The sequence below is a fragment of the Oncorhynchus mykiss genome, chromosome 2 (assembly GCF_013265735.2).
Source record: "Oncorhynchus mykiss isolate Arlee chromosome 2, USDA_OmykA_1.1, whole genome shotgun sequence".
In the NCBI taxonomy this organism is placed as follows: Eukaryota; Metazoa; Chordata; class Actinopteri; order Salmoniformes; family Salmonidae; genus Oncorhynchus; species Oncorhynchus mykiss.
This window is the reverse complement of record NC_048566.1, coordinates 6,342,021-6,362,169: the sequence shown is the minus strand read 5'-3', so window position 1 is coordinate 6,362,169 and position 20,149 is coordinate 6,342,021. Positions and strand designations below refer to the sequence as shown.

The following is a 20,149-nucleotide window of genomic DNA, read 5'->3' as shown; positions in this document are numbered from 1 at the left end:
AATTCGGGAGTCCCATAGGACAGTGCACAGTTGGCCCAGTGTTGTCCGGCTTAGGGGAGGGTTTGGCCGGGGAAGGCTGTCTTTGTAAGTATGGATTTGTTCGTATCTACTTGCCTAGTTAAATAAAGGATAAATAAAGGTTCAAAATAAGCTCAGGGACCATATGTATCAACCATCTCAGTGTAGGAGTGCTGATCCTGTCCATGTAATCCTGTTCATTGTTATCTAAATGGCTAAACTGATCCTAAATCAGCAGTCTTTTACTCTGAGACACTTGATATATAATAAGGCCCCAGGAGCCTACCAACTTTCCTCCTTGTGAAGTCCTCCTCTCATAAAGGATGTTATCACGCGGGTTGTGTTGGTCCGCTGTGAAAAGGACCCTGTGTTTACATGGCTGCCCACTGTTAGAGAGAAAAGGACTGGTCCCTGTGTTTACATGGCTGCCCACTGTTAGAGAGAAAAGGACTGGTCCCTGTGTTTACATGGCTGCCCACTGTTAGAGAGAAAAGGACTGGTCCCTGTGTTTACATGGCTGCCCACTGTTAGAGAGAAAAGGACTGGTCCCTGTGTTTACATGGCTGCCCACTGTTAGAGAGAAAAGGACTGGTCCCTGTGTTTACATGGCTGCCCACTGTTAGTGAGAAAAGGACTGGTCCCTGTGTTTACATGGCTGCCCACTGTTAGAGAGAAAAGGACTGGTCCCTGTGTTTACATGGCTGCCCACTGTTGGAGAGAAAAGGACTGGTCCCTGTGTTTACATGGCTGCCCACTGTTAGAGAGAAAAGGACTGGTCCCTGTGTTTACATGGCTGCCCACTGTTAGAGAGAAAAGGACTGGTCCCTGTGTTTACATGGCTGCCCACTGTTAGAGAGAAAAGGACTGGTCCCTGTGTTTACATGGCTGCCCACTGTTAGAGAGAAAAGGACTGGTCCCTGTGTTTACATGGCTGCCCACTGTTAGAGAGAAAAGGACTGGTCCCTGTGTTTACATGGCTGCCCACTGTTAGAGAGAAAAGGACTGGTCCCTGTGTTTACATGGCTGCCCACTGTTAGTGAGAAAAGGACTGGTCCCTGTGTTTACATGGCTGCCCACTGTTAGAGAGAAAAGGACTGGTCCCTGTGTTTACATGGCTGCCCACTGTTAGAGAGAAAAGGACTGGTCCCTGTGTTTACATGGCTGCCCACTGTTAGAGAGAAAAGGACTGGTCCCTGTGTTTACATGGCTGCCCACTGTTAGAGAGAAAAGGACTGGTCCCTGTGTTTACATGGCTGCCCACTGTTAGAGAGAAAAGGACTGGTCCCTGTGTTTACATGGCTGCCCACTGTTAAGAGAGAAAAGGAACAAGCATGTTGGAGTGGAGTCTCTTACAGGCCACCCAAGAGCTATTGTTGCTAAGCTACATGTCCAAATCACCAGTTTTAGCTGGACTGTGTTCTATTTAAGGACAATTCAAGAATGGACTCTTGTATTCATGGAAAGGTAACACAGTTGTTCCGTCTCTTCTCACAGCCACTGTATCTCTGTGGCTGTGAGGAAAGAGACTATGTAATGTTGAGTTCAAAACATCACACTGAAATGAATGTCAATGTTGTTAGTAGGTCTGTGCTGATTTATGCTCATCAAGTTATGAACAGGGTTCATTCAGACCATTAGGGACAGGTAAGAAACAGGGTACAAAGGAACAATATACACTATATATACAAAAGTATGTGGACAGCCCATCAAATTAGTGGATTCAGCTATTTCAGCCACACCCATTGCTGACAGGTGTATAAAATCGAGCTCACAGCCATGCAATCCCCATAGACACATTTTGGCAGTAGAATGGCCTTACTGAAGAGCTCAGTGACTTTCAAGGTGGCACTGTCATAGAATGCCACCTTTCCAACAAGTCAGTTTGTCAAATTTCTGCCCTGCTAGAGCTGGCCCGGTCAACTGTAAGAGCTGTTATTGTGAAGTGGAAACATCTAGTAGCAACAACGGCTCAGCCGCGAAGTCGTAGGCCACACAAGCTCACAGAACGGGACAACCGAGTGCTGAAGCGTGTAGGGCATAAAAATCATCTGTCCTCGGTTGTAAAACTCACTACTGAGTTTCAAACTGCCCCTGGAAGCAACATCAGCACAAGAACTGTTTGTCAGGAGCTTCAAGAAATGGTTTTCCATGGCCGAGCAGCCGCACACAAGCCTGATATCACCATGCGCAATGCCAAGCATCGGCTGGAGTGGTGTAAAGCTCGCCGCCATTGGACTCTGGAGCAGTGGAAATGCGTTCTCTGGCGTGATGAATCACGCTTCACGATCTGACAGTCCGACAGACGAATCTGGGTTTGGCGGATGCCAAGGAGAGCCCTACCTGCCCCAATGCATAGTGCCAACTGTAACGTTTGGTGGAGGAGGAATAATGGCCTGGAGCTGTTTTTCATAGTTCTGGCAAGGCTCCTTAGATCCAGTGAAGGGAAATCTCAACCCCATCGAACACCTTTGGGATGAACTGGAACAGACTCTTACACATACTTTAAAGGCTACATCCCAAATGGGCCCTGGCACAAAGCGCACTATAAAGGGAACAGGGATCCATTTAGGATGCAGGCTTTAAAGTATGTGTAGGAGTCTGTTAAGAAAGCAGAAGTTTCACTGACATAGTATGTCCTACCTGGTTTCAGTTCCCGTTATTCTGTGGAGGCTATAAATGGTGTAGCATAATAACTGTAAAGTCAATTACTCCAAAAGAAACAAACAAGTCATGGCAAGGAAAGTCCCTAATTACGGCTACATGAAGTTGGATGCAATGCCGAGGTCATAGGGCTAGAGTTCTAGGCTGCATATGTTACACACATTTTTTATTTTAAAAAGTATAATGTTTTAGGTATGCAAAATACTCAAACTTGGTTGTGCAGTCAGCCTGGTAAAAAGGCATTTGAGAGGGTGTTCTATTATGACCGTGTACGGGGCATGCGCGTTTCTCCAAGGCCAGTTTCCATAGCAGTGGTCGCACCGCGAGATGAGTTCTCCAACTTATGATGATTGACTGACACCAACCGTGCGAGCTCCTTTGATATGGATCTTACTATGGACTTACGTACGTTACATTTTATATAGCCTAGTAGCCTTCCTAATTGTTTCCTGCCCAATTGATTCAGTGCGCTTTTGCGTTTTGGCAAGAGACTGTAGCTGAGACAAAAGTCCGACTGATTGGGTAAAACAAACAATTATGGGCAATCAAGACGGTGAATTCTGCTTCTTAATTTGAGCTAATATTTATTTTGGTCATCACAGTGTGCTTTTCGTTTTTGAACGCCATCCGACAAAAGTAAGTCATTTTCTAATAATTTTGAATACACTTTACAGACGTAAAAAGGTCAACTTCAATAGCTTATTTGATATGTGTATAATCAGTGTATGTATTTTATGTTTGCAGTTGTGCACGTTGGTGTTTTGGAAAATGGTTAGTTCTGATTGTGGTGTTTGCGTTGTTGAGTGTGTGACTGACAGATGATGAACACAACGCATCATGGAACATTCGCAGTTAAACGTCCGGTTGGTGCATTTTGTTATGGCTTCTATATATTAAAGCCATTTGACTCTCTACATTTTCCTGTCTCGATTTATGTTTCAACTATTGTGGCAACTAGGGCTACATTATTTGCCTAGCAAAACAGTGTAGTCGGAGAAACCATCCGATTGGCAGGAGCGCAAATAAGAAGCCTGGGTCCTATTCATTAGTTCACACCGGAGCAAAACGTTTTGCAACTGCAAACGAAAACGAGGGTTTAGTCCAGACTAGTCTTTCCCAGTTTCAGTACATTTTCTTCCGTATGGCGCTTAATGAATACACCACAGGGATTTATTACTGAATTTGCTAGGCAACCGAATTTCAACCCCTGTCAATGAACTCAGGAGGCAGACAGGATCATACGCCCATGTCAAATTTAAGATGATGACAAAACGATTAGCTCTACAGCATCATCATTTTTCATGCACTAACATTCTGACAATTGAATTTTGAGAATAAAGAGAAAGGTCATTATGATTTTGACAGCTTAGTGGAGAAGGTAAGACGAGGAAGGGACCATTTTAAGTTAGATATAACGATAGAAACATAGTGGCATAGGAGGAGTTTGTCCGCGTAAATGTCATAGAAAAAGTTCAGCTTTGATTGGGAAAGGTTAAAATGTTGTGCCTGCCTGACTGCTCAAAGCAATATCCTCCTTGTGAAACGAACTTCTGTTTTTAAAAACCCGATAGTCCAAAGAAAAGGAAGTAGATTTGTTCTCATCTTAACCAAAACCGTCCAGAAGGGTTGGATATTATGACCACAGTTGTGTCCGTCCCAAACGGCACCCTGTTCTTTATATAGGGCACTACACTCGACTAGAGCGCTATGGGTCCTGGTCAGAAATAGTGTAATATATAGGGAATCGGGTGCCATTTGGGACGTCGGCCCAGAGTGTTTAGATATTATGCTGAACCGCTATGGACACTGTGAGAAAAGCTGTTAATACAGGATGGTTGTGGGGGATGGTAACGATGCCGTCATGCTCCAACTCAACTAATTTCCCTGGCAAATGTAACCGCAGCCTACCAAGTGTGGCATCATGCATTCTAAAAGATACACAAAACATCCCTTTCACTTTTGGTGTGATGATGGAAGGGGGGGGGGGGGGGGGGGGGCAAGACACAAAAAATGAAGAACTTTGGATCCTAGTCATCATAGACTATAACCAGGGTCCTAGTTATCATAGTCTATAACCAAACCAGGGTCCTAGTCAATATAGTCTATAACCAGGGTCCTAGTCATCATAGTCTATAACCAGGGTCCTAGTCATTATAGTCTATAACCAGGGTCCTAGTCATTATAGTCTATAACCAGGGTCCTAGTCATTATAGTCTATAACCAGGGTCCTAGTCAGCATAGACTATAACCAGGGTTGTAGACTATAACCAGGGTTGTAGCCTATACTATAACCAGGGTTGTAGTCTATAACCAGGGTCCTAGTCATCATAGTCTATAACCAGGGTCCTAGTCATCATAGTCTATAACCAGGGTCCTAGTCATCATAGTCTATAACCAGGGTCCTAGTCATCATAGTCTATAACCAGGGTCCTAGTCATCATAGTCTATAACCAGGGTCCTAGTCATTATAGTCTATAACCAGGGTCCTAGTCATCATAGTCTATAACCAGGGTCCTAGTCATCATAGTCTATAACCAGGGTCCTAGTCATCATAGTCTATAACCAGGGTCCTAGTCATCATAGTCTATAACCAGGGTCCTAGTCAGCATAGTCTATAACCAGGGTCCTAGTCAGCATAGTCTATAACCAGGGTCCTAGTCAGCATAGTCTATAACCAGGGTCCAAGTCATCATAGTCTATAACCAGGGTCCTAGTCAGCATAGTCTATAACCAGGGTCCTAGTCATCATAGTCTATAACCAGGGTCCTAGTCATCATAGGCTATAACCAGGGTTGTAGCCTATAACCAGGGTTGTAGTCTATAACCAGGGTCCTAGTCATCATAGTCTATAACCAGGGTCCTAGTCATCATAGTCTATAACCAGGGTCCTAGTCATCAGTCTATTACCAGGGTCCTAATCATCATAGACTATAACTAGGTTTGTAGCCTATAACCAGGGTTGTAGCCTATAACCAGGGTTGTAGCCTATAACCAGGGTCCTAGTCGTCGTAGTCTATAACCAGGGTCCTAGGCACCATAGTCTATAACCAGGATCCTAGTCATCATAGTCTATAACCAGGGTCCTAGTCATCATAGTCTATAACCAGGGTCCTAGTCAGCATAGTCTATAACCAGGGTCCTAGTCAGCATAGTCTATAACCAGGGTCCAAGTCATCATAGTCTATAACCAGGGTCCAAGTCATCATAGTCTATAACCAGGGTCCTAGGCACCATAGTCTATAACCAGGGTCCTAGTCAGCATAGTCTATAACCAGGGTCCTAGGCACCATAGTCTATAACCAGGGTCCTAGTCATCATAGTCTATAACCAGGGTCCTTAGGCACCATAGTCTATAACCAGAGGTTTTCCTGGTCAGGTATTGTGTTCAGGAGAAATGCCTGGGTTAAGTCCCAAATGGCACACTAGTCTCTATATAGTGCACTACAGACAGAGCACTATGGGTCCTGGTTTAAAGTAGTGCACTGAATAGGGGCGGCAGGGTAGCCTAGTGGTTAGAGCGTTGGACTAGTTGCAAGTTCAAACATAGGACCTTGATCCTATGTGTTGCTGTCTTCTGTGTTCCAGATGAGCTGTTTTGGGCGGGGGCTGAGGCGGACGGCCCCTGCACGCGGCAGCAGCAGGAATGAGCTGGTGACCCCCTCGACGGCATCTCTCTCCAGGGTTAACGGCTGGGCCTGTCCCCCTCACTCCTTCCAGCTGGTGGGATGGACAATATACAGCTACATGGCTGTAGTTGGCTTCGGGATCTATATCCCACTACTACCTTCACCCTGGAGCCACATGGCCTACTCTGTAACCTTTACTCAAGGAGTCAAGGACTCTGGGTCGAAAGCAGAGGTTGAAGAGGTTTCAAGGGGGCCTGGGGTCAAACACTTTCAAATACTTGGGCTGCACTCGATTTACTTTGCCTGGTAGTAGAACCATTTTAATTAGTTTTCCAGGTACAAGTAGAACCACTTTATGTAGTTTTCCTGGTACAAGTAGAACCAATAGAATTAGTTTTCCAGGTACAAGTAGAACCATTTGATGTAGTTTTCCAGGTACAAGTAGAACCAATAGAATTAGTTTTCCAGGTACAAGTAGAACCAATAGAATTAGTTTTCCAGGTACAAGTAGAACCAATAGAATTAGTTTTCCAGGTACAAGTAGAACCATTTGATTTAGTTTTCCAGATACAAGTAGAACCATTTGATTTAGTTTTCCAGGTACAAGTAGAACCATTTGATTTAGTTTTCCAGGTACAAGTAGAACCATTTGATTTAGTTTTCCAGGTACAAGTAGAACCATTTGATTTAGTTTTCCAGATACAAGTAGAACCAATAGAATTAGTTTTCCAGGTACAAGTAGAACCAATATAATTAGTTTTCCAGGTACAAGTAGAACCAATAGAATTAGTTTTCCAGGTACAGGTAGAACCAATAGAATTAGTTTTCCAGATACAAGTAGAACCATTTGATTTAGTTTTCCAGGTACAAGTAGAACCAATAGAATAGTACCAAAAGTCATTCTCAACTCAAATAAGTGTAAATATTTGACCGAGGGGTTCAGGTCAGATGTTTTCTGCGAGATGTCTTGCTTGGTTTCAGTTCCTGAAATATTTCTGCTTTGAGTGAAGAGCAAGACCTATAAATTGCACAGAAGGCTTTGGTGTTGCCTTGCGTCCCAAAATGGCACCCTATTCCCTACATAGTACACAACTTTTGACCTAAAGTAGTGCACTATGTAGGGAATAGGGTGCCATTTGGGATGTAAGCCACTGTCATCACAGCTCTTTTGTCTTGATTTGACTGCAGTATGATGTCAGCTGCACCTCTTGTTTAAAGACGAGCAGGTTGATGGCAGAAACAGAAAGGGTAGATTTATTCAGACTTGGCACTACTACTCCTCCTCACATAGAGAAGCTTTTGTGTACCTCGATGGCTCTCCTAAAGGCCCCGTTTCTTATGTGTGGCTCTTCCACACACAATGGAATCTTCTGTGAGAAGATCATGAATGAGTTGAATGTTATATTATTCACTAGTATACCGTATAGTCATTTGAAGTCACTGTGAGGTCTGTGAAAATGACATCTGGACTGAGAGTGGACACATTGTCATACGTCGATACTGAATCAGATATTCAAGCTGATTTGGATTCTACTATGGTTCATGCTGTGGCTATTTGATCAATCGTATCAATATTTCCCTTGTTAGTCCCTTGACCTTTCCACTATGCAGCTGACTGGCATAGCCTTCATTGTGCACCTGGTCAGCCATCTAGCTGCCGTGTCTATAGACCCAGCAGAGGCAGGCGTCCGTGCCAAGAAGAGCTACTCCAACCCACTGCCTGTCTTCGACAAGAAGAAACAACCACATGTTATCCACAACCTACACTGCTACCTGTGTAAAATCAATGTGTATGTATCTCACACAAGTCTCGTTAAAAAGGGCAATCTGGAATTGGTCAAATGTTTTCATTCACTTTTAAAAGTGGCGGCCGGACATTTTGTTCTGGTTTGAATTCAGGATTACCCCTTTAAAAGTATATACAGTGCCTTGCGAAAGTATTCGGCCCCCTTGAACTTTGCGACCTTTTGCCACATTTCAGGCTTCAAACATAAAGATATAAAACTGTATTTTTTTGTGAAGAATCAACAACAAGTGGGACACAATCATGAAGTGGAACGACATTTATTGGATATTTCAAACTTTTTTAACAAATCAAAAACTGAAAAATTGGGCGTGCAAAATTATTCAGCCCCTTTACTTTCAGTGCAGCAAACTCTCTCCAGAAGTTCAGTGAGGATCTCTGAATGATCCAATGTTGACCTAAATGACTAATGATGATAAATACAATCCACCTGTGTGTAATCAAGTCTCCGTATAAATGCACCTGCACTGTGATAGTCTCAGAGGTCCGTTAAAAGCGCAGAGAGCATCATGAAGAACAAGGAACACACCAGGCAGGTCCGAGATACTGTTGTGAAGAAGTTTAAAGCCGGATTTGGATACAAAAAGATTTCCCAAGCTTTAAACATCCCAAGGAGCACTGTGCAAGCGATAATATTGAAATGGAAGGAGTATCAGACCACTGCAAATCTACCAAGACCTGGCCGTCCCTCTAAACTTTCAGCTCATACAAGGAGAAGACTGATCAGAGATGCAGCCAAGAGGCCCATGATCACTCTGGATGAACTGCAGAGATCTACAGCTGAGGTGGGAGACTCTGTCCATAGGACAACAATCAGTCGTATATTGCACAAATCTGGCCTTTATGGAAGAGTGGCAAGAAGAAAGCCATTTCTTAAAGATATCCATAAAAAGTGTTGTTTAAAGTTTGCCACAAGCCACCTGGGAGACACACCAAACATGTGGAAGAAGGTAATCTGGTCAGATGAAACCAAAATTGAACTTTTTGGCAACAATGCAAAACGTTATGTTTGGCATAAAAGCAACACAGCTCATCACCCTGAACACACCATCCCCACTGTCAAACATGGTGGTGGCAGCATCATGGTTTGGGCCTGCTTTTCTTCAGCAGGGACAGGGAAGATGGTTAAAATTGATGGGAAGATGGATGGAGCCAAATACAGGACCATTCTGGAAGAAAACCTGATGGAGTCTACAAAAGACCTGAGACTGGGACGGAGATTTGTCTTCCAACAAGACAATGATCCAAAACATAAAGCAAAATCTACAATGGAATGGTTCAAAAATAAACATATCCAGGTGTTAGAATGGCCAAGTCAAAGTCCAGACCTGAATCCAATCAAGAATCTGTGGAAAGAACTGAAAACTGCTGTTCACAAATGCTCTCCATCCAACCTCACTGAGCTCGAGCTGTTTTGCAAGGAGGAATGGGAAAAAAATTCAGTCTCTCGATGTGCAAAACTGATAGAGACATACCCCAAGCGACTTACAGCTGTAATCGCAGCAAAAGGTGGTGCTACAAAGTATTAACTTAAGGGGGCTGAATAATTTTGCACGCCCAATTTTTCAGTTTTTGATTTGTTAAAAAAGTTTGAAATATCCAATAAATGTCGTTCCACTTCATGATTGTGTCCCACTTGTTGTTGATTCTTCGCAAAAAAATACAGTTTTATATCTTTATGTTTGAAGCCTGAAATGTGGCAAAAGGTCGCAAAGTTCAAGGGGGCCGAATACTTTCGCAAGGCACTGTATTTATGACCTGTTGCATTATACTATAAAATTGAGATACAACTGTGTTTTTTTTTCTCATTGAAGAAATCAACAAGGTTGATGTGGTGTCTGTGTCTTTCTCTAGGGACCCGAAAGTGAAACACTGTGGTGTGTGCAACAAGTGTATTGAAGACTTTGACCACCACTGTAAATGGCTGAACAACTGTGTGGGGGGGCAGAACTACTGGTAAGAGGAAGCATGGGAGGATGGGAGGATGGGAGGATGGAAGCATGGGAGGATGGGAGGATGGGAGGATGGAAGCATGGGAGGATGGGAGGATGGAAGCATGGGAGGATGGGAGGATGGGAGGATGGAAGCATGGGAGGATGGGAGGATGGGAGGATGGAAGCATGGGAGGATGGGAGGATGGGAGGATGGAAGCATGGGAGGATGGGAGGATGGAAGCATGGGAGGATGGGAGGATGGAAGCATGGGAGGATGGCCCGTTTCAGTCAACGTTGACTACTAAGAGTTTGAGGAAATATTGTTTTGAGTATCGTTCTTTTTAAATGTAGTTTATTTCAGCCACTTTGCTTTAGCTTCTGCTTTGCTTGCTCTTTGGGGTCTGGGCCGGGTAACTGGGAAAGCCCTTTGTGGCTCATATAAAAAGGACAAGGTTAAATCCAATACATTTGATTGAGATCAAAGCCACATTTCTCTCTGTTTCTCCTCCTCAGGTACTTCTTTGTGACGGTGTTGTCTGCTACACTGGGCGTCCTTGTGCTTCTCATGGTCGTCCTGTTCATCTTCATCCAGCATTATATGGACCCTGCCAGTCTCCGCACCGCACAACAGTTTACCAGTGAGTTTATCTCCGCACCGCACAGCAGTTTACCAGTGAGTTTATCTCCGCATCGCACAACAGTTTACCAGTGAGTTTATCTCCGCATCGCACAACAGTTTACCAGTGAGTTTATCTCCGCACAACAGTTTACCAGTGAGTTTATCTCCGCACCGCACAGCAGTTTACCAGTGAGTTTATCTCCGCACCGCACCACAGTTTACCAGTGAGTTTATCTCCGCACCGCACCACAGTTTACCAGTGAGTTTATCTCTGCATCGCACAACAGTTTACCAGTGAGTTTATCTCCGCATCACACCACAGTTTACCAGTGAGTTTATCTCTGCACCGCACCACAGTTTACCAGTGAGTTTATCTCCGCACCGCACCACAGTTTACCAGTGAGTTTATCTCCGCACAACAGTTTACCAGTGAGTTTATCTCTGCACCGCACCACAGTTTACCAGTGAGTTTATCTCCGCACCACAGTTTACCAGTGAGTTTATCTCCGCACCACAGTTTACCAGTGAGTTTATCTCCGCACCACAGTTTACCAGTGAGTTCATCTCCGCACCACAGTTTACCAGTGAGTTTATCTCCGCACCACAGTTTACCAGTGAGTTTATCTCCGCACCACAGTTTACCAGTGAGTTTATCTCCGCACCACAGTTTACCAGTGAGTTCATCTCCGCACCACAGTTTACCAGTGAGTTTATCTCCGCACCACAGTTTACCAGTGAGTTCATCTCCGCACCACAGTTTACCAGTGAGTTCATCTCCGCACCACAGTTTACCAGTGAGTTTATCTCCGCACCACAGTTTACCAGTGAGTTTATCTCCGCATCACACAACAGTTTACCAGTGAGTTTATCTCCGCATCACAGTTTACCAGTGAGTTCATCTCCACACCACAGTTGTGTGATGAGTAACGGGACGGGGCTGGTCTTCCTGTCTGTAGGTGTGTTGAGTAACGGGACGTGGCTGGTCTTCCTGTCTGTAGGTGTGTTGAGTAACGGGACGTGGCTGGTCTTCCTGTCTGTAGGTGTGTTGAGTAACGGGACGTTGCTGGTCTTCCTGTCTGTAGGTGTGATGAGTAACGGGACGTGGCTGGTCTTCCTGTCTGTAGGTGTGATGAGTAACGGGACGTGGCTGGTCTTCCTGTCTGTAGGTGTGATGAGTAACGGGACGTTGCTGGTCTTCCTGTCTGTAGGTGTGTTGAGTACTGTAGGTGTGATGAGTAACGGGACTTTGCTGGTCTTCCTGTATGTAGGTGTGATGAGTAATGGGACGTGGCTGGTCTTCCTGTCTGTAGGTGTGATGAGTAACGGGACGTTGCTGGTCTTCCTGTCTGTAGGTGTGTTGAGTAACGGGATGTTGCTGGTCTTCCTGTCTGTAGGTGTGTTGAGTAACGGGACGTGGCTGGTCTTCCTGTCTGTAGGTGTGATGAGTAACGGGACGAGGCTGGTCTTCCTGTCTGTAGGTGTGTTGAGTAACGGGACGTGGCTGGTCTTCCTGTCTGTAGGTGTGATGAGTAACGGGACGTTGCTGGTCTTCCTGTCTGTAGGTGTGATGAGTAACGGGACGGGGCTGGTCTTCCTGTCTGTAGGTGTGTTGAGTAACGGGACGTTGCTGGTCTTCCTGTCTGTAGGTGTGATGAGTAACGGGACGTTGCTGGTCTTCCTGTCTGTAGGTGTGTTGAGTAACGGGACGTTGCTGGTCTTCCTGTCTGTAGGTGTGATGAGTAACGGGACGTGGCTGGTCTTCCTGTCTGTAGGTGTGATGAGTAATGGGACGTTGCTGGTCTTCCAGTCTGTAGGTGTGTTGAGTAACGGGACGTTGCTGGTCTTCCTGTCTGTAGGTGTGATGAGTAACGGGACGTGGCTGGTCTTCCTGTCTGTAGGTGTGATGAGTAACGGGACGTTGCTGGTCTTCCTGTCTGTAGGTGTGTTGAGTAACGGGACGTTGCTGGTCTTCCTGTCTGTAGGTGTGATGAGTAACGGGACGGGGCTGGTCTTCCTGTCTGTAGGTGTGATGAGTAACGGGATGGGGCTGGTCTTCCTGTCTGTAGGTGTGTTGAGTAACGGGACGTGGCTGGTCTTCCTGTCTGTAGGTGTGTTGAGTAACGGGACGGGGCTGGTCTTCCTGTCTGTAGGTGTGTTGAGTAACGGGACGGGGCTGGTCTTCCTGTCTGTAGGTGTGTTGAGTAACGGGACGTTGCTGGTCTTCCTGTCTGTAGGTGTGATGAGTAACGGGACGGGGCTGGTCTTCCTGTCTGTAGGTGTGTTGAGTAACGGGACGTTGCTGGTCTTCCTGTCTGTAGGTGTGTTGAGTAACGGGACGTTGCTGGTCTTCCTGTCTGTAGGTGTGATGAGTAACGGGACGGGGCTGGTCTTCCTCTCTGTAGGTGTGTTGAGTAACGGGATGTTGCTGGTCTTCCTGTCTGTAGGTGTGATGAGTAACGGGACGTGGCTGGTCTTCCTGCCCCTGGCACCCATGGAGACAGGGTCAGGGAGTCTCCTGGTTGTCGCCTTCCTCACGGTCATGTTGGCTACTGGCTCTCTACTGCTGCTGGTTCACCTACTGGGCTTCCACATCTATCTCTGTGAGTTACAACCTGGTCCAAGTATGTATCAAGTGTCTCAGAGTAAAAGTGCTGATCTAGGATCAGGTTCCCCCCTGTCCATATAAGCATTTTCATTATGATCTGAAAGGCAAAACTGATCTTCGATCAGCAGTTCTGTTCTGAGACTTTGTGAATACGGGCCCAGACCTGGTTAGAATATTGTACATATGTGAAAATACTTTTTAATACCTTCCATATACTAGATGTTATCTTGATTTAGTACAATGGAACCGATGGAATAGTGTATCTGTGTGTGAGTTGGCATGACAACACTTAATGTTTCTCTCTGAGGACGTTTCTCTTGCAGTGTTCTAACAATACACAAGGTCATCACAACCAGACGCTACATACTGCATGTCTTCCTTCCTTCATTACTGTCTTCTCTTCCTCTGGTCTCTGCAGTGGTCAACAAAATGAGCACGTATGACTACATTATAACAAGACGCCGTAAACAGGCCAGCCAGCAGGACGTAGAGATGGGTTTTCCCCAGTCATCTGACAGCAACGGCAACGCAGGACAGGTCAGATCCTTTGTTTCACTACTCCTATCTGGCCGTGGTGATTAACCAACCAGGATTTCTGGAAAAACTTGCCATTTTGGGAAAGTTACTGGAATTTTGCAACTCTAATTCCAATAGTTGCATGCAAACTGCTTTTTTTGTTCAATCCCACAGCCATGAGTTTGGTACAAGTGAGACTACACAGTCATGTGTTCTCAGGATCGATATGTTGATCTGATTGTTTTATAGAATCATCCGCAAATGGAACCCTCCATCGATTGTGATGCGTTGTTGTCAGACAGTGTCAGGTAGGTAATCCCACTAGGAAATCAAGACACCCATGCATTTGGTTATCATGTTCAGTGTTGCAAGACACAGGTGCTGGAAGTTCTGCTATGCAGCTGTGGAATTGTAATCTTCCAAAGTGTAAAAGTTATCTTAAAGATAGACTTGTAGAATCACACATTATTGTAGTTATCTCAAAGATAGACTTGTAGAATCGCACATTATTGTAGTTATCTCAAAGATAGACTTGTAGAATCACACATTATTGTAGTTATCTCAAAGATAGACTTGTAGAATCACACATTATTGTAGTTATCTCAAAGATAGACTTGTAGAATCGCACATTATTGTAGTTATCTCAAAGATAGACTTGTAGAATCACACATTCTGCATGGCATCTCCTTGTTTTTTCCTGTGGTAGCTGCAAGAATCAGGAAACGGGAACTATTGCAAGTCGACCTTCTGGATCTTTCTGTACTGAGGTCAGTTACCCTAACCAAATGAAAGGTTATCACTAAACTACTTTTGTCATCGTTTCTAAAGTAATATTTGGGGTATTGTCTGTATGGAGGTTTTTTGTTTCAGAACTATCCGTTAGGACCATTTTGCAAGAAAATATTATAATAAAATAAGTCAATATGTTCTTGTTCTAGTTGGACAACTTTACTAAATCATCAGAAAAGGAAAATGGCTTTTACTATGGCACAGAGCTACCCACCCAGATTATACCAGGTGAGTTTACCCACCCAGATTATACCAGGTGAGTTTACCCACCCAGATTATACCAGGTGAGTGAACCCACCCAGATTATACCAGGTGAGTGAACCCACCCAGATTATACCAGGTGAGTAAACCCACCCAGATTATACCAGGTGAGTATACCCACCCAGATTATACCCGGTGAGTATACCCACCCAGATTATACCCGGGGAGTTTACCCACCCAGATTATACCCGGGGAGTTTACCCACCCAGATTATACCCGGGGAGTTTATCCACCCAGATTATACCCGGGGAGTATACCCACCCAGATTATACCAGGGGAGTATACCCACCCAGATTATACCAGGTGAGTATTCCCACCCAGATTATACCAGGTGAGTATACCCACCCAGATTATACCAGGTGAGTAAACCCACCCAGATTATACCAGGTGAGTAAACACACCCAGATTATACCAGGTGAGTGAACCCACCCAGATTATACCAGGTGAGTGAACCCACCCAGATTATACCAGGTGAGTAAACCCACCCAGATTATACCAGGTGAGTATACCCACCCAGATTATACCCGGTGAGTATACCCACCCAGATTATACCCGGGGAGTTTACCCACCCAGATTATACCCGGGGAGTTTATCCACCCAGATTATACCCGGGGAGTATACCCACCCAGATTATACCAGGGGAGTAAACCCACCCAGATTATACCCGGGGAGTTTACCCACCCAGATTATACCCGGGGAGTTTACCCACCCAGATTATACCCGGGGATTTTACCCACACAGATTATACCAGGTGAGTTTGAGCAGACATTTTCAATTCAGCATGAACTTTTTTAAATGCCTACGCTGAATTTAGGTCTCCGGGTCTTTCCTATTTAGCAAGAGCTGTGTCCCAAATGACACTCTGTTCCCTATTTAGTTCACTACCTTTGACCAGCCCCCAGTGAATATGGGTCCTGGTCAAAAGTAGTGCACTGCATAGGGAATATGGTGGAATTTGGGACACAGCCCTAGGTGATTATCAGTATAACTAATTCCAATCTGCTGGTTTTCCTCACTGACATGTTTTAAATGTTCTGTCTGGAAGGTGAAGTGGTGATGGATGACCCCTTGGGCTGGAGGTTGGGTGGAGGTGGAGAGGGCCCTAGAGCAGGCCCGTGTGAGGGGGGTCCCTTGCACTGACAGAGCTCATCAGTAGCTGGTCTCTGATGCTCTGCAGGTGGCCACACACAGTACCTGAGGAACTAAAGGCATTGACACGCCATAGTGACTGTCGGCCGTGTGCAGTACAGTAGATCACCTACTGGATGGTGACTAACTGCGGTCGATTCAACATGTCAAATCTTTGGGAAATGAACAAACAATGACTGTTGCTGTTGTCTGGTCAGAAGCCATGGAATCGTCCACCGGCAGCAGTATTGACCCAGCACAGCACTGAAGCCACCGTGATGCGTCCAACGGACCTCCTGCTGTTGCCTATGACGATCACCACTTGAAACTGGAAATGGACATTTTTATAATTGATTATTTTAATCGGATGTTTACACTGAGTGACGGGAAGGACATTTATATTGCAGCAATTGTATGTATTTTATCTGGGGAGTTAAATAATTGTTTTACCTATGTTTTATTAGTTAATTTAGCCATATCAGATCATAATGTTCTTGCCTGAATTTTAAAAAATTAAATGTGTAAACACACCGTACAAACTCTTGACTGAAATGTTCCATTCCCTAGTTAACCACACAGTGGCGCTACTGAGACTCCTTGAACTACAATAAATCTCATTCATTTATACCCTATGTATTATCCAGGCAATGAAGTGACAGAGCATTTGTCATTCCTAAGAAACATTTCCTGGAGCTGTAAATTGAGTGTCTTGGATAATCCATGAGTGCTGTACAGTGGTGGCTGGTAGCACTTTAAATGGGGAGGACACGGATCATAGTGATGGATGAAAAGGAATGAATGTATTTTGTTTGATACCATTCCGTTCACTCCATTCCAGACATTATTATGAGGCGCCCTCCTCTCACCAGCCTCCTCTGGTGCTGTTTCACCACCAGCCTGCCTGGCCCCAGTGGACACTGCGTTATATCATCTCCAGTTCTACATGTTAAATCATTACCACTAGTTGTATAACCCTTTAAAGAGGTCTATGCCGTGAGTGGACAAGATCAGAGAATTAACCATACCTAGAAATCAACTGACCCACAGAGGTTAGATGGGGGGCAGAGTGATACAATTACAGAGACGTTGAGACTTTGATTTTCAAGTCTCATGTGTGTTCCAAGCAGAACTGTTGACGTTGAAGGAAGGAGAGGGTTCTGTCCTAATCTCTATCTTTTAGGGAATATCTTATTTCCCTAGAGAGAGGATGCATCCCAAATGACACCCTATAAGCCCTGATTAACAGAAGTGCACTAAAGGAATAGGGTGCCATTTGGGATGCAAATTGTATCTTTGAGGAAAATCTTCTTTCCCTAGAGAGAGAATCCCACAGGCCATGTGTTGACCAGCCCACACAAGACATCCTGTACCCGGACTAGAGCCAGGGTGTATTTCCTGGAGAAAATATGTTTTTATTTTCTAATCTTTTTATATACATGTCATGACCTTTGACCTTAGTGTTGTGCTACTGCTTTCTCACTCTGCCTGTACTGTCTCTTTATTGTGGAATACATTTCACTCAGAATGTATATTCTGAAGTATTACATTATTGGATGGGAGTACAATGGATTGATTAGCAGCAGCTACTACAGGTGAAAGTACAATCACCTCACTGGCTGATCTAACATTTGATAGATGGTTTAGAAGCCCCCCCGAATACGCCATACTGCAAAAGAGCATGACAGAACAGAGATTCCCACGGAACGGAAGGAATTCACTTATCCTATTATGGATAAAACAAAACAACGTCCTGCATCACCTTCATGAGAATAGATTGATGTTTACACGAGTGGTAGGAGTGCTGCAGCCAATCAGTGGCCTGGATTTCTCCCCGCATTTCTTTCTGGGAGGCGAACAGCAAGACAGGCATTTGAGATTCTATATAGCGGGAGAATATAGTGTTGGCAATGCTCTTTCAACCTCCAACATTCCTCGACATGCAGTTATGATTTTGTGGAATTGACAACAAAGAACAGTGGATTGGAGAAGGATTGAGATATCAGGTAAATGGGTTATTTTACAGAGGTGGTCAAATATTTTTGGCAAAAGAACAGCTATTGATGTTGACAGGTTATTTGTTTTGGTGTTCGCTTATTTTGACACTGACACAGTCCGGTTCAATGCCTTTTTATAAATATGCAACTTGATAGCTACAAATGTAAATGTATTTCAATATTTCATTGCACTAAATGATGTTGTGCATTATATGCAGGAAGTCGCTTGATTGTCAAATATGCTTTCGTTTTTCCCTCATTTGAAAGCTTCTGGTCTTTTACGCCGTTTGGTTCTGGAATTATGCATTGCATAATGGTGTATCGTTTACTGAATTGTAGACGCTGTCAATGGTGTATACGCATATTCAATGTATTGCCAGGTATTGCGTTATGCACTGGCAAGTGGCAATAGAAGAGCGGCGACTGCAGCCTGTGCATGGTCACAATAACAATGGTCACGTGCCACTGTGGACTATTCCAGAGACCACTACTGGAGCATGCATTTCTGCACATTTGCAAGTTTATGTAACCAGTCTCGCGCATGAAACACGCTCATACTGCATTACACAACTTCCGTACTGTCAACTTAAACAAAACCATAGTATAGTCTATGTCGTTTGTTCTCCCGACGCTTTACATGTGTTGTTGTTACCTTCTCCCTACTACCTCAAGGTCCGTGATGACATAGGAGATCCTCTTGAAACTGTAGGACAGATCGTTTGTATCGAACCCTGCGCTGCCTTCTAATGCATGACTATTACATCATGTCGCCTGGACAGCCTAGAAGGGAAATAGTTGAAGGAAGCTTTTTTGGAATTATAATATTATCATACATACAAACTACCGCAAGGATGCATGACGCCCATTTACCCAGTTCTCTTCCTTATTCTGTTTCTGTACTCTTTAGGCGTACGTCGATTTTATTGCGTCAAAGATTCTACCTATATCTTGTAACATGATGATGGTATGGTAGTGTAGCTGATGGTATGGTCATGTATGTTAATGGAAATGACAGATGCTTGGCAGGCAGCACTACACGTGTTGTTCTTACATACAGTATCTAGTGTTTCACAGTCAAGAGAGTTAAATGAGAGCATTTGCCAATCAGTCTTTGCTTTTGTCGGACTCAAGCATTATATAAGTAAAGCACTACTGTAATTAAAACGTTGACCTAATTGCAAACGTAGGTCAGATTCTACAAATAAATGGCCCAGTATTTTGTTCATAGCACTTCTGATTTACATGTGCGTTAGCCTTGTTTATCGCCATATGTTGTATTAGGTACGCACGAGGAGAGAATGCAGTCATCCACTGACTATGCCCCAGATTTCTCTCTTGGCTCTAGGTTGCAGTGCACTCTGGTCCGGAGAGCCACTGGATCCAGTCATAAACGATTACCGTCACGATGTAAATTAGTCTGTTTTGTTTTTCCATTCGTTCATATTCAGGACAGTGTGGTGTTATGAACGGTTGTTTTTGGTAAAAAGCCACCTTATGAAAGTGTGTTGTCTGCATGGTCAGTGAAAAAAGCCAAAGAGGTGGTCTAGTAGTCAAAGCTTTAAGCCGCCTCCTCAGGTGCACATGTACGATGTACCGCTGTCAACATGGGTTTGAACCCGGACGACTGCTCTTTAAGCCTCCTCCTCAGGAGCACATGTACGATGTACCGCTGTCAACATGGGTTTGAACCCGGACGACTGCTCTTTAAGCCTCCTCCTCAGGTGCACATGTACGATGTACCGCTGTCAACATGGGTTTGAACCCGGACGACTGCTCTTTAAGCCTCCTCCTCAGGAGCACATGTACGATGTACCGCTGTCAACATGGGTTTGAACCCGGACGACTGCTCTTTAAGCCTCCTCCTCAGGAGCACATGTACGATGTACCGCTGTCAACATGGGTTTGAACCCGGACGACTGCTCTTTAAGCCTCCTCCTCAGGAGCACATGTACGATGTACCGCTGTCAACATGGGTTTGAACCCGGACGACTGCTCTTTAAGCCTCCTCCTCAGGAGCACATGTACGATGTACCGCTGTCAACATGGGTTTGAACCCGGACGACTGCTCTTTAAGCCTCCTCCTCAGGTGCACATGTACGATGTACCGCTGTCAACATGGGTTTGAACCCGGACGACTGCTCTTTAAGCCTCCTCCTCAGGAGCACATGTACGATGTACCGCTGTCAACATGGGT

The 20,149-nt window shown here is 44.7% G+C and overlaps 3 protein-coding genes across 3 annotated transcripts in view; all 3 read left to right on the top strand.

Annotated features, from left to right (window-relative positions):
• Nucleotides 1–2,389: 2,389 nt before the first annotated feature.
• LOC110505916 lies at nt 2,390–13,102 on the top strand (the record flags this gene model as incomplete). Its single annotated transcript, XM_036961556.1, has 6 exons — nt 2,390–3,315; nt 6,265–6,492; nt 7,917–8,095; nt 9,964–10,065; nt 10,557–10,681; nt 11,745–13,102. Coding segments are annotated over exons 2-6 (1,992 nt in total), but the record flags the coding sequence as incomplete, so codon positions are not given.
• LOC110505850 (palmitoyltransferase ZDHHC11-like) lies at nt 10,746–16,496 on the top strand. Its single transcript, XM_036936241.1, has 7 exons — nt 10,746–10,851; nt 13,107–13,262; nt 13,686–13,804; nt 14,033–14,091; nt 14,490–14,550; nt 14,722–14,800; nt 15,879–16,496. The coding sequence occupies exons 2-7, from the start codon at nt 13,112–13,114 to the stop codon at nt 15,971–15,973; spliced, it is 564 nt and encodes a 187-aa protein (XP_036792136.1). The 5' UTR covers nt 10,746–10,851; nt 13,107–13,111; the 3' UTR covers nt 15,974–16,496.
• Nucleotides 16,497–17,773: 1,277 nt separating this feature from the next.
• The window catches only part of LOC110518378 (tubulin polymerization-promoting protein), a 29,802-nt gene continuing 27,426 nt past the window's right edge, over nt 17,774–20,149 (top strand). The window contains exon 1 of the mRNA XM_036936230.1: nt 17,774–17,964. The gene's annotated coding sequence lies outside the window, so the exon portion shown is untranslated. The remainder of the gene's footprint in view (nt 17,965–20,149) is intronic.